Source organism: Plecotus auritus, assembly GCF_963455305.1.
Source record: "Plecotus auritus genome assembly, chromosome: 1".
In the NCBI taxonomy this organism is placed as follows: domain Eukaryota; kingdom Metazoa; phylum Chordata; class Mammalia; order Chiroptera; family Vespertilionidae; genus Plecotus; species Plecotus auritus.
Window position 1 is genome coordinate 51,008,171 of NC_137770.1, and position 14,611 is coordinate 51,022,781.

Sequence of the window (14,611 nt, forward strand, 5' to 3'; positions counted from 1 at the left end):
TACACAAGTGGACAACCTTTAGTGTGTATCATGACCAATGGGAGAGCTAATGTTAAAACACTAATTGCTAAGGCCTCAACCCTAGAGTTTCTGATTTGGGGACCTAAGATGGGAATTGCATTTCTAACAAGTTTCCAGGCATTGCTAATGCTGATGCTGGGTACAGGGACCACTGCTTTATGAGAAGGTCAAAGGAAGTAATCCACTCTCACCTTTGCTACCACCTTCTCATGTGAAAACATTTCTCTACAGAGCACTTCCAACAAAAGAAACACTTAGGATTTAAAAAACACCTCCAGAGGCCAAAAGCTAAAAGACTACTCTCCCCACTCCCAATTCACAAAGGCTCCAATGTCACCAAGGTAGTAGAAATCCAGAAAAAGAAAAATTAAGGACAGAATGATTGTAAACTCTGCTCAAGAGCCTCTTACATCCACACTTTACATCTTCAGCCTGAAAAGTGTTTCCTTTGACGCTCCTAGGGCAGTGGTCGGCAAACTGCGGCTCGCGAGCCGCGGTTTGCCACTCTGTTGACTAATGAGTTTGCCGACACTGGGATAGGGGCTTAATCACAAGGAACAACAACAGCCTGTAATTATTGGAATCGAGAGTCTAGGTCAGTGGTCGGCAAACTGAGGCTCGCGAGCCACATGTGGCGCACGAGCCGCAGTTTGCCGACCACTGTCCTAGGGCAAGAGAAATGCCAACAGAAAAAGGAAGTAGATTGTTTTTTAATACTTAAAAAAATGAGAACACACTCTGAAAATATGATTTTGCCCTATATACAGAAAATCTCAAATTGCTATAAATTCCTCTTGTCTATTTCTCCTTTGTCACATTATCCTGCATCTCGAAAAAGCTATTCCTTTTATCCAAGACAGACCCAAGGTCTACTGGTATACTTTCTTAGGTAGCTTAAACATTTATTATATCAAGGTCATCTAAGATGAATGTCTTCAGGGAATAGGATTTGTTAAAAATGTATCCTCCGCCAGCCAGGGAAGCTTCTTACTTGGGTGAGTGCTCTCAACCATGACTAAACTGTACTGAGAGAAATATATTTTAAAATATTAATATGGCTTCGCACCTTCCTGATGCTAATCCTTTCAAGCCCATCCCAATGGCACAACTGGGAAATTAACAGAAGAGAAAAGCAATCTTCCCTCTGCTCTCGACTTTCAGATGCTTCTCCTTAAAGCTTTGCCATGCACAAACTCACACACACACACACACACACACACACCCCAATAGAACATGTGCGCACACACAAATAACTCTCAGCAGGAACCAAAAATCAAAGCCTAACCCCATGGTTTTTAAGTGAGCAAGTCCAATTTCCTTCGTTGTAGCCCTTGACACATGCTGGCTGGGAGCCGTCTGGATTTTTTCTGCCTTGTTCCTGCACCAGAAGGCTCTGCACTGCAGGTCAGGGGATGATAAGGAAATGAACAGTGTAATTTCCAAGGCCTCTGAACACAGCCCTGTCAGCAGCTCTGGAGGCAGGTTACTCAAGCATGGCTTGAAGAGTGAAAACCACAGAGAGGAGGGCTCAGCCAGCCAGCAGTGGCAGGATCTCAGCTGTGTCTGTTACTGCCACCTCCAGCCTAAAAGCCCAAGCCCTGCTGCCTCCCTGGATGAGCACTGCACGTAAAAGCTCTTATACCCAAATGGCAAAAATACACATTCACAGTGGGGGAGGAAGATTAAAGACTAGGACTTAGATTTTCCATGCACTCTTGTGCAGAAACAAAAACATTTAGTGCTATTCCAGCATACATGAGATGGCACATGCCGGCAAAACCACAGTAACATTTATCCAACATATCCTGCCCCACATCAGGAATATGGCCAGGAAGGAAACTCAATTCATATGAAATCTGAAATTCAACAGGCCACTTCAATATCCTTTGAAGCCAATTTTGGCCCACCCCACCCCCCAACATAAATATCAGGGGCTTTGGAACACATCATCAGCATGCAAATTTTCCAACCCATATTTGAAACTTCTGAGCATAGTGCTGGAAGTCTTAGCCAATGTGTTTATCTATTTATACTGAGTTCCCTATATGGGTGAAATGTTTTTATCCTTCAGCCCATTACTATCGAGGGTGCACTAAGACTTATTTCAACTCAAATCATGTTTTTCTTTTTTTCTGATATTTACTGAATGCTTCCCAGGTGCCAAGCACTGTTCTAAGTGTTTAATATGGACTAATTTAAACTTACAACAACACTACACAGGAACTACTGTTTTCCTCATTTTGCAGATGAGAAAATTGGGGTATAGCAGTTAAATAACTTGCTCAAGATCTCTCAGTTAATAAGTGGCAAAGCTAGAATACAAACCCAGGGAATCTGGCTCCAGAGTTTATACTCTTAACCACTAAATTATACATAAGAGTTGATGTGAAATTTAAGTTTAGAAGGCTGGTGTTTTAAGTGAGAAGTGGATCCCACCTTATAAAGAAAATTCACAATGATTCTTAAACATTAAAGTACATAGCAATTATCTGAAGAGTCATCTGGAAGTAGAATTCTGGGACCCTACCCCTAATATGTGTTTAGCACATCTGGGGTAATGTCCAACAATCTTTATTTTTGACATGCAGGTGATGTGATGCACCTAGGTTTATGGGCCACACTTTTAGAAACTCTGCTCTAGATGAACTGTAATCTCCTCAAAGAGCAGGAACCACTTTGCCACGTATACACCCAGCACCACGCATAATATCTGGACTCTAAATACACTCAATGTACCTAATGAATTAAAGGTAATAAGTCTTATCATCTCTTTACAAACAGTTAGTATCCACAATACATTTAAGGTCTGCCAATTAAAGATATGTCCAAGAAGCCACAGGGCAGGGTTATTGTTTTTTATTTGTTTGTTTGTTTTTTACCTGCAATTGCTAAATTATGAGGGAGATGGCAATGCCTCAATGATTACAATGAAAATTTGACTGAATGCTATATTCCAGAACACACACATACACACAGCCTTGAGAAGTCAATCTCCAAGTAGCAGTTTATAAGTAACTTTCCCGTTTTATATGTAATAAGATAGGTTCAGTGCAGGTGTAAATGGTTATTCTTTGTAAATATGATCATCTTACCAAAAAAAAAAAAATCTAAACTCAAAGATCATTTTACTGTCCGCAATGTTAAAATCAGTATGAAAGCAGTCTTGAAGCATACACAAAATTTACTCAAAATGGAGCAAAGACCTAAATTTAAGAACAGAAACCATAAATTACACAGAATAAAACATAGGAACTAAACTTATGGACCTTGCTCTTAAGAGAGGATTTTATGAATTTGACCCCAAAGGCAAGGGAAAAATATAAATAAATGGGACTATATCAAACTAAAAACCTTCTGTACAGCAAAATAAACTGTCAATAAAACAAAAAGGCAACCAACCAAATGAGAAGTTATTTGCAAACAACACCTCTAATAAAGGGTTAATATCCAAAATATATAAAGAACTCATACAACTCGAAAACAACAACAAACCCCCAAACAATCTAATAAAAATATGGGCAGAGGACCCGAACAGACACTTCTCCCAAGATGTCCAAATGGCCAACAGACACAGGATAAGGCAAAAGTAGGTCTACTGTTGTTAGTATGGAAAATAATTAATCTATATATATAAAACCCTAATATGCAAATTGTCCCCACGGGAGTTCGACCAGGAGACTGGAAGTTCAATTGCTCGCTATGACGTGCGCTGACCACCAGAAGGTGGCACAGAACGAAGGGAGGCCCAGGCCGGCAGCCGGAAGGCCCTGATTGGCCCTGATCGCCGGCCAGACCTACCCATGTACAAATTTTGTGCATCAGGCCTCTAGTTAATTAATAATAATATAAGAATAAACTCTATATTTTGGGTACTCACAACTGTAAACCTACTTTTTTCCCACCCTGTATATGAAAAGATGCTCAACTTCACTAGCTATTAGGGAAATGCAAATTAAAACTACAATGAGATATCACCTCATGCCTGCTAAAATGGCAATTATCAACAAGACAAGTAACAAGTGTTGGAGAAGTTGTGGAGAAAAAGGAACCCCCATTCACTGATGGTGGGAATGTAAATGGTACAGTCACTATGGAAAACAGTATGGAGATTCCTCAAAAAATTAAGACTACAGTTACCATATGACTGACCCAGCGATTCCTCTTCTGTGTAACTACCCAAAAAAAAAATTCAAAACATTTGTAAAGATGTAGATACCCCTATGTTCACTGCAGCATTATTCATGGGCCAAGACATGGAAACAACCAGAGTGTCATTTGATAGCTGCTTGGGATAAAAAGGATATGGTACATATATGCAATGGAATACTTAGCCACAAAAAAAAGATGAAATACTGCCATTTGTGACAAATGAATGGATCTTGAGAATATCATGCTAAGTGAAATAAGTCAGACAGAAATAGTAAAAACCCACATGATTTCATTCATATGTGGGATGTAAAACTGAAAGCAACAAATGAACAGACAAGACAAAACAAGACCTCATAGACACAGACAACAGTATAGCGGTTACAAGAGGGAAAGGGCGGTGGAGGTAGAAAAGGTTTGTAAAGGTGATAAAATATATGGGGATGGAAGTGATACTATTGTAATAATCTGGTTATTTAACAGGAAAGGAGCAAAAGGGAGACTAGATAATATAGGCAAGCCATGTATACAGTTCTGCTAACTTAACACTCTCCAAGTCTGTTCCCCATTAACCAAAGGAAAAAGGGACTGGACAAAAGCAGTTTGGAAACATGCCCAATACTAGTAAGGTCTGAGTGACATGGGAAGGTGCTTACCTGTCAGTCACACCTGGAAGCGAGTCAGTGGCCAGAATAGGCGTGGCCACTGCAAGGGCACAAAACCTGAACGTTGAAACTCCTAGTTTCCTCTCTCGGCTCGCTCGCTTGCTGTTTGCACCTGATTCCTGTTGCAGGGGCACATTCCCCTGCATTCACCCATATGGACCACAGCCATGCGGGCTCCACACAATGCACTAATGGACTTTGGCCTCATGCTCTGCCAGACCAAGATGTAACAAGGAATGGAAGCTCTGGACATTGGCCCTGCTTCCGGCTTTGCTGAACCCCCAGTTGCACCTTTTTCAGGACTGGGTTAAGGGGCATGGGACTTTGGAACCCGAGGTATGTAACTCCATGCAAATAAAGTCTTCTACCACATCTCATTCTCCCCTGGGGGCTTCTAAAAATGCTTATTTCAATGGTGCCCACAAAACCCCACTTCCATGAGCAACAGAGGAAGCCCACCCGTGTATTCCTCCAATAACAGAAGGTGATTTGACTTTGGGTGGTAACATACAATGCAATATACAGATGATATAATATAGAATTGTATACTTGAAACTTATATAAATTTATTAATAAATGTTACCCCAATAATTTTTTTTTTTTTTTTTTAATGAAAGTAGTCTTGAGAGTATCTGGGCATTTACATCCAATGTTTCTGAGGTAGGTTTAAAGTGGGAAATTGAGAGTCCCTCATAACAATGAAAGGTTTAAGAATCCTGGAGTAACAGCATGACAAGAATGTGGCAACAGGGAGAACCAAGATGGTGGCATAGGTAAACACCTGTACTTGCTGCCTCTCACAACCACATCAAAATTACAACTAAAAGACAGAACAACTATCATCAAGAACCACGGGAAAGCTGGCTGAGTGGAAGTACTACGACCAGAGAGGTGAATAAAGCACATTGAGACTGGTAGGAGGTACAGAGGCACGGAACAGGCTGGCAGCAGAGTGAGCTGCTTTTTTAATCGGGAGGGAGATACAAGCTCCCTCTTGCTCTGAGCTCCAGTTCCAGGTGAGACTCTGGAAGACCCAGACACATACAGGGAGAAACTGGACTGTCTGGCATTGGGGTAGGAACGCGAGGGCGGCTTTCTTCCAGATGGAGGTGCTGGCAACGGTCATTGTTCCTGCGCTGGGACCTCTCCAGTGCAGGGCTGACTGGCAGCCATTGCTGTTTGCTCTGCCTTGGGGATTCCCTGAGACCCCACCCCACTCAATTTACAACCCCACCCAAGCTGTGCACAGCAGCTTTTGCATGTGAATGGCCTGCCCTTTCTCAGCCTAAAACCTGTCAAACAGGCAGCAGCTGGGTTAGGGAGCCCCAAAGCTATCAAAAGAAGGCCCAAGAAATGGCATCAGCACCTTGCTTCACAGCTGGGCCTTGTCTGAGCATTCCACACTCAATACAAAGAGGAGGAATCTGCAGATCTCTCTGTAGCTCCTGCTGGGTGGCCTCAGGCAGTGGCTGACTTTGCACCTCCTTGGAGACCCAAGAGCCAGTGTACCCAGTGGTCAGTGTGAGATCATGCCAGATTACAACTCTTCACATCCTTAAGTGACATACTCAAGGGGCAGACTCAGTGAGCACCAAAGCCCCAGTGAAGCAAGTCCTGCCCTGTAAGGGTGTCTCCTGCATAGCAGCTCTTCCATCGTAGACACAGTTGGTCCTCACAGCCAATTGGCCTGGAGGTCAGTTCTTCCCAGTGACACCAACAGCAATCAAGGCTTAACTACAAGACTGTGCACACAGCCCACAAAGGGGTGCACCAAGAGTGTCCACCTCAGGTGATTGGGGAGACTGAGCTACTGGGCCCTATAGGACACCTATCACACAAGGCCACTCTATCAACTCAAGGAGACATAGCAGCTACCCAATACATAGAAACAAACACAGGGAAGCAGCCAAAATGCAGACAAAGAAACATGTCACAAATGGAAGAAAGCAAAATACTAGATACAGAGTTCAAAACCAGAGTTATAAGGTTATTCAAGAATCTTCTGAAACCTTCAAGGAACTTAGTGAGACCTTCAAGGATCTTAGTGAGAATGCCAAAAAAATGGAAAGGACCAGTCAGAAATTAAGCATACACTGACTGAAATAAAGAATAACATACAGTCCTAGCTGGTTTGGCTCAGTGGTTAGAGCATCACCCTGAGGACTGAAGTATCCCAGGTTCTATTCCAGTCAAGGGCATGTACCTTGGTTGCAGGTACATCCCCAGTAGGGGGTGTACAGGAGGCAGCTGGTCAATGTTTCTCTCTCATCCATGTTTCAAAAAAATAAAATATATTTTTTTAAAAAGAAAAGAATAATATACAAAGATTCAACAGTAGAGTACAGGATCTCACGAATCAAGTCAAAGATTTGAAATACGAGGAAGCAAAAAACACCCAACTAGAAGAGCAAAAAGGAAAAAGAATAAAAAAAATATGAAGATATTATAAGGAGCCTCTGGGACAACTTTAAGCGTACCAACATCCGAATTATGGGGGTGCCAGAAGAAGAGAGAGAGCAAGATATTGAAAATCTCTTTGAAGAAATAATGAAAGAAAATTTCCCCCACCTGGTGAAAGAAATAGACTTACAAGTCCAGGAAGCCCAGAGAACCCCAAACAAGAGAAATCCAAAGAGGACCACACCAAGACACATCATAATTAAAATGCCAAGGGCAAAAGACAAAAAGAGAATCTTAAAAGCAGCAAGAGAAAAACAGTTAGTTACCTACCAGGGAGTACCCATACGACTGTCAGCTGATTTCTCAACAGAAACTATGCAGGCCAGAAGAGAGTGGCAAGAAATATTCAAAGTAATGAATAGCAAGAACCTACAACCAAGATTACTCTACCCAGCAAAGCTATCATTTAGAATTGAAGGTCAGCCGAAACCGGTTTGGCTCAGTGGATAGAGCGTCGGCCTGCGGACTGAAGGGTCCCGGGTTCGATTCCGGTCAAGGGCATGTACCTTGGTTGCGGGCACATCCCCAGTAGGGGGTGTGCAGGAGGCAGCTGATCGATGTTTCTCTCTCATCGATGTTTCTAGCTCTCTATCCCTCTCCCTTCCTCTCTGTAAAAAATCAATAAAATATATTTAAAAAAAAAAAAAGAATTGAAGGGCAGATAAAGAGCTTCATAGACAAGAACAAGCTAAAGGAGTTCATCACCACCAAACCAGTATTATATGAAATGCTGAAGGGTATTCTTTAAGAAGAGGAAGAAGAAGAAAAAGGTAAAGATAGCCGAAACCGGTTTGGCTCAGTGGATAGAGCGTCAGCCTGCGGACTGAAGGGTCCCAGGTTCGATTCCGGTCAAGGGCATGTACCTTGGTTGCGGGCGCGTCCCCAGTGGGGGGTGTGCAGGAGGCAGCTGATCGATGTTTCTCTTTCATCGATGTTTCTAACTCTCTATCCCTCTCCCTTCCACTCTGTAAAAAAATCAATAAAATATATTTAAAAAAAAAGGTAAAGATAAAAAATTATGAACAACCAAGTGACAACAAATACATATCTATCAACAAGTGAATCTAAAAATCAAATGAATAAAAAATCTGATGAACAAAATAAACTGTTCTGAATGTAATAGAATCAGGGGCATAGAAAGGAAGCGGACTGACAATTCTCAGGGGGAAGGGGGAGTAGAGGGTTCGGGAAGAGATTGAACAAAGGCCTTACACCTATGGACGAGGACAGTAGGGGGGCGAGGGCCTGGGGTGGGGTGAGAACCAGGTGGAGGGAAGCTATGGGGAGGGGGTAGAGGAACATCTGTAATAAACTGAACAATAAAGATTAAAAAAAAGAAGAAGAAGAAGAATGTGGCAACAAAAAACCTGGTTTCTATGTCTGGCTTTGCCACTGATTATCTAGGAGATCCCAGATAAGTCACATGACCTCCCTGATCTTAGTTTCCTCCTCTATAAAATGAGGAGGTTGGACAAGATAATCTTTCCCTGGGCCCTCCTTGAATTACAACACCCAAATGGAAAACAGAGCTGCTGAAGAAAAAATAAATTAAACTCAGGCTCCATTGTAGTTAGAGAATACATCTCTGTCCCACATAAATATAAATTTTTAAATATTTTCCATGAAGAAAAATGCTTTAGGGCATTCGCTTCAGGAAGCCAAGCTGACTGCTATGCCATCACTAACTAAGAAAGAACAACTAGAGAAGGAGGAAGGTGTATCAGAAGGAATAAAAGAGACCTGACCTTGGTTAGGCAATGAGGGATTGCAACAAAACACAATTGAGCTAGAAGGCATAAACCAGGGCAAGAAAACAAAACCAAGGGCAAAGGAAGATGCTCTTAGAGCAAAGAATGTAATAGCAAGCAAGATCAGAAGGCAAAATAGCTAAGAGCATACTTTACATTTTCTTTGTATCCTAAAGTAATGGGGGAAATGGTAAATACATGCAGCATTCTGAGAGCAGCATAAGCAGTGTTTCTACCTTACAAGATCAAAGGCAGCAGTTAAAGAGGTGAGAGGAGCTTCTAGTTGCAAAACTTCTAGATCCTTTAGCCACTAGAGCCTCCTGGTTACTTTATATGACTTGAAAAAAAAGTCTCACTTAAACTCCTGTTTTAAACCTGACTCTGTCTGTAGGAGTCACCACAGATAGATCACTGCCTTCTGTGGTTTGTAAATTCTTTTTTTCTTGCCTGTTAGGGTGGCAATTCAAACACTAAGCTTGGAACATTCAGACAGGCACCCTCCCTCCTTCCTACCTCCCCTTCCATCCCTAACTTAACAACCTATCAATCAAACCACTGGCAAGGGAACAGGCAGGAGCCAGAAGGCTCCATCTTGTTTATTCCTCAACAACACACCCCTCCCTATCCCCATCTCTTCCGCTGGCAGGAAGTATAAGGCAGGAGTGTTCAATAACAATTCAGGGCAGCAGCAGTTGCTAAGAGCCATCTCTGGACTCTCCTAGAACTCTGGGAAACAGCACAGTGAGCCCTGCCAGAGAGAGGTATGGAGCAAAAATGAGATCCAATGAAGGGAAATCCACATCCTTGGCTGATAGAAAATTCCCTCAGTCATAGCCTAAGATACCTACCTTGATGAGAGAGAAGATCCTGAGGTAATTTGAATATTCAAATCTCCCTCATTAACTAGTAGTGGTACACAAGTGACAACTCCGTGACAATTCTATTCTATACCACAAACTACTATTTGTCTTCTCTCCTATTTCCAAGTAGGGGTGAGGGTGGGGGAACCTCCTGTCAATATACTTTCTAAATATTATGAGTTTTCTTCCTTCATGACAGTTCTCAGCTCAGATTATGTAATTCCTAGATTATATCAAATCATCTGTTTTGGTTCTGTTGGTTGTCCCTACATGGAAGGAACATTCCAAACCAGTTAAGCCATAGACAAGCCCATATCTCAGAGAAAATTTTAAAAGAAATTTACAGAGACTTAGCTCACAAGCTATTTTACTTATCATCAAATACTGACTGAACACCTATTATGCCCCAAACACTGTGGTCCCTGTTTCTTGAAAGCTGCAAGATTCCTAGTCTTCTTTTCCTCATCCCATTACAAAAATCACTCTCTCCCTGCACAGTATTTTCATCTCCTAGCAACGTCCAAACATTTATTTAAGTAATTACTTCAATGGTCAAAGGCTTTATGCAAAAGCACCCCAGAAACAGACTGTTCAAAGGGGTTGAGGGAATAGGGAAAGGAACTGAGAAACCAGGTTCATGCTTATAGTAACATCAAACTGCAAAATAAATGTTCTGCTTCTCAAAGTAATTCCTGGCAATTTTATCTTTCTTCCAAAAACTGAAACACAGTCTCTCCCCCTTTTCACTCTCATTCCACTTCCCCACTCTCAATTGCCTTAGGAGACAAGGCTTATAACACAGCTACATTATTAAGGGACAAACTCCCCAAGCACCAAGGTGTATTCTTAGCTGAATGCATTGCATTTTTCAGTCCAATTATAATCTGAAGGGCAGCCTCCCAACTAGTCTCTGCACCTATAAGAGAAAATGGGTTCCATTTGCTTCTCTGTTGGAGACTATCCTGAACACTTAGAATTAAATCCAACATGAAGCTAAGCATCATTAATCCTTTCACCCAGAAACTAATTCTGGGTTTAGGAGATTGCAGCATTGAGGCCAGAGTTCTAAACAGAAAGGAAAATGAAGGTTACTCTTAGAAGTGTCCATTTTTAAGCACGGGAAGAACCATGATTATATGGCAGGAGTTTACTGCAGCCAGACGTAGGGAACAGTCTAATGGGCCTGGAACAGAAACAAGAACTCCTGGTACTCCTAGGCCTCTTCAAAACAGTATTATCCATCTGCACCCCAGAGAAAATGGTAAATCACAGCCAGCACAGGATGAACCATGCCAATAACCAGCTGGAACTTGACTTTGCTGAGGTGGACTATAGCATCTGCCACCTAAACACAGGCAGCTTCTCTGGCAGCTGCCACTGGTAAAAGGAAATGAACCATTGTGTTATTAGTGGAAAAAAATTCACAGCCCTGTTACCAGGGAAGCCCCGATGTTGCTAAGAGCTACAGATGTGCCAGAGGCAAAGACCAAAATATCTATAGCAACAAAAAAGCACAAGCTACCACTGGAATCCAGGCACTGAGAGGGCACTACCACCAAAACATACACATCCACCCTCTATTTATTAATACTTACATATGGAAATAGGTATTCCCTGTTGCAGCTGATGTAATTACAGAGAAATCAATTTATACAGTATCTGCAGCGATCAGCTGAAAGCACAGGGTGAGCAGAACACAAAGCAGAAAATCAAGAGCCAATGAATGAGCTCATCCCCAGGCCAGCTGCTCTGCAGGTAATTGTAAGCTACTGAAGTTTAAGGCAGCCTGAGCTGACCCTAGACCAGCCTTGGGCAAACTACGGCCCGCGGGCCAGATCCGGCTGTTCTATCCGGTTCTCTTGCTCTCCCCTCCGCTCCTTTACTTTGAATTTATATTAGTTCACACAAACACTCCATCCATGCTTTTGTTCCGGCCCTCTGGTCCAGTTTAAGAACCCATTGTGGCCCTCGAGTCAAAAAGTTTGCCCACCCCTGCCCTAGACTCACACCTACTCTGCTCCAGCCCTGCAAGCTCAATATCCTGAGACATGAACTAAGATCGTCTTCCCAGAGGAGGACAGCCCCTTCTAGGGCTGCAGGCACCTGCCCTTCCAAGCCAAACAGAAGGCATGGTATCATCATTACACTGTTTGGCAGCTCCAAGAGACTTTGATTCCCAATAGTTGAGAGATACCTGGCCAAGAACTATACCTTTAGTGGCCAAAGAATCTCTTTCAAGGCTAAACTTTCATAGCCACAACACTAACTCATAAGGCCTGATTAAGTACCTCATAGTATAGTCAGAACCTCCTTCCCCTTGTTTACCTATCCCATATTGTGCTCCTTTGCTCTTTGGTAGCCACCAATACAATACCTGGTAGATACACACCATGGAACTTATTTTTATTTAACCCTTTTCTTCTTCAGAGACCCAGCAGCACCATTTATCCCATTTAGAATAGCACTCAACTGTAAGCCTATTAAGTTTATCAACTTAAGTTTATCAATGATTTTGAGGATGAAACACCATTCAAGCTGGGGATCACATAAAGGTTGATGTCAGCTTTCGACAACAAGTATCTGAGGTGAGACAAAAACAAGGTGGGAGATTCTCAACTTGACTTATAGAAAATTCATCCTACAAGTAGCTGCCCCAACAACAAATATTCTTCTCCAAAATGTCCAGGCCTGCTGTTAACCAATCTGTAGGGAATCCCCTGATTTGAAATAAAGCCACATTATCATTACCAGCTGCTCTGACCTTGTAATTGGTCATTACCCACAAACTAATAAGCCTCCCACAGAGTGCACATAGCATTTGGTGGTTAGTCCAGGGCAGCTCTGACTGGCAATGGGCAGCCAGATCTGGCCACCTCTTACCTTTTCAGACTTGACTTTCTTTAGCAGGCGACACTCATTCTCCCCTTCCTCTGGCTCCGGTTTAGCTCCCAAAGGATTGAGCGCTGCCCCAGGCTCAATAGCTATACTCCCAAGTGGCTCCACAGCTCCTGTATCCACCCCTGCACTTCCATCATATTGACCACCCCGTGCTCCCAAGGGGACTGGCTGGAGGACCCCAGGATCCTTTTCTGAACAAGTCCCCACTCCTTCGCTTCTCTCCTTCTTGCTCTTAGATGAGCTGTTCTCTTTCTCCTTTTTGGAGCCGGCTATACTGCGGGATGCCTTAGCCGCCTTCTCTGAGCCCTTGGAAGCAATAGCAGCAACCAGGCTTCCTGCATTGGCACCATCTCCTGAGCGTCCCTGCACCTCTTTCTTGCTAGTTGCCACCTCACTTGGAGTAAACAAGGAAGTCCCTGGAGTGGGTTTGCTAGTGTCTTTGCCACTCTTATTCCTTTTGGATTTTGATTTGCCTTCCTTCCCTTGAGGACCTGGCACTGGGGTCACAAACTTGATGTTGTCTGGTAGTGTGGCCACAGCATTGGGAGCCGGTATCCCCACCTCCTTTGAGCCTGACATTTCCAGTTTCTGCTGGTCCTTTTCCAGATCGGCGTCCAGGTCAATGATGAGATTCCCTACTCCAATGTCCCATTCATCCCCACTGTCGTATGTCTCAACCGGGTTTGCATCCACTCCTTTCCCTCCGGAGGCTCCACTGCTCAAGGACATCTTAGAGTCAACGTCCCACCTCAAGATTCAAGGCTCTTCCTTGCCCCAGATTTCCTATTTTCAGCTTCAGCTATGTTCTCAGACCTGCTACATTGGTCAGTACATGCCCAGTGGACAACATCATTGCTGGAAAAAGAAAATTTAAAGAACTGTTAAAGGAAACAATACAGGCAAGAAGACAGGCTGAAATAAACTCCCACACATAACAGACCCTTTCCTAGGGGGCTATCACATCATAATGGACAAGACAAACAAGTTCAATTGTACTTCTAACCAAGTCACATAGGACCAGAGAAAAGTAAATTCCCACTCCATCTCCCCAAGGATGAGTACAATATTTCCAATTGCCTGGAGACTCTGTGGTCAGTCTTAACTAGGAATCCTCTAGAGTTAGTTTCCCATTCCCAGCAGACTTATTTCTACCATTGCCAGCTGTCAATCTTCCCTCAATCAATACAAGCCCTAGCATATTACAGTCTCAAGTTGTAGCACAACTTTCTTACTCCCACCCCCTTTTTCTCCTTGTTACTTCTTGAATTATCTGAGACTCAGAAGATGGACTAGCAAAGTTTTAAAGCCCTCTACTAACAGGACCTGTCCCTACTAAAAAAAATAAATATTCTTTGTCATTTTACTATTGGCAGTGGGGTATCTAATTATGAATAAAAGAGAAAAGCAAGCAGAACTGGGAAAAAATACAACAGGACAAGGGACAAAAATTGCAACTAGAAGAGATATCCTCAGAGAGGCCTCAACCAATCAATTTAAGTTCAGTTATGTCAGCCTTATTAAACTCCAGGTTTCAAATAGCAGAATTCAATGGGCCTTTCCAACTTTCCACTAAAATACCTAAGAAAACACACGTATACACACCAAAAAAAAAAAAAAAAAGGAAGAAGGAAAAGAAAAATTTTTACCCTACCAATAACTGAACTAATACAAACAACTACTGAAAAACCTAACACCAGACTATGGGATAACTCTCCACATTCTTGTATAAGATTGATAGCACTGTATTGGCCCCACCACATGAAATAGATTGGCTAAACAGGTGGCGGGGTGGGGGTAAAAAGGCAATTTATAC

The 14,611-nt window shown here is 42.6% G+C and overlaps 1 protein-coding gene across 3 annotated transcripts in view; it reads right to left on the bottom strand.

Annotated features, from left to right (window-relative positions):
• Positions 1 to 14,611, bottom strand: part of ZNF609 (zinc finger protein 609) — a 230,695-nt gene that overhangs the window by 190,583 nt on the left and 25,501 nt on the right. For 2 of the 3 annotated variants that reach the window (XM_080682313.1, XM_080682312.1), the window contains exon 2: positions 12,781 to 13,653. The exons of the other annotated variant lie outside the window; for it this stretch is intronic. In XM_080682313.1, the coding sequence (XP_080538439.1) occupies positions 12,781 to 13,527 (747 nt within the window). In that variant the 5' untranslated portion in view covers positions 13,528 to 13,653. The remainder of the gene's footprint in view (positions 1 to 12,780; positions 13,654 to 14,611) is intronic. 3 annotated transcript variants of the gene reach the window in all.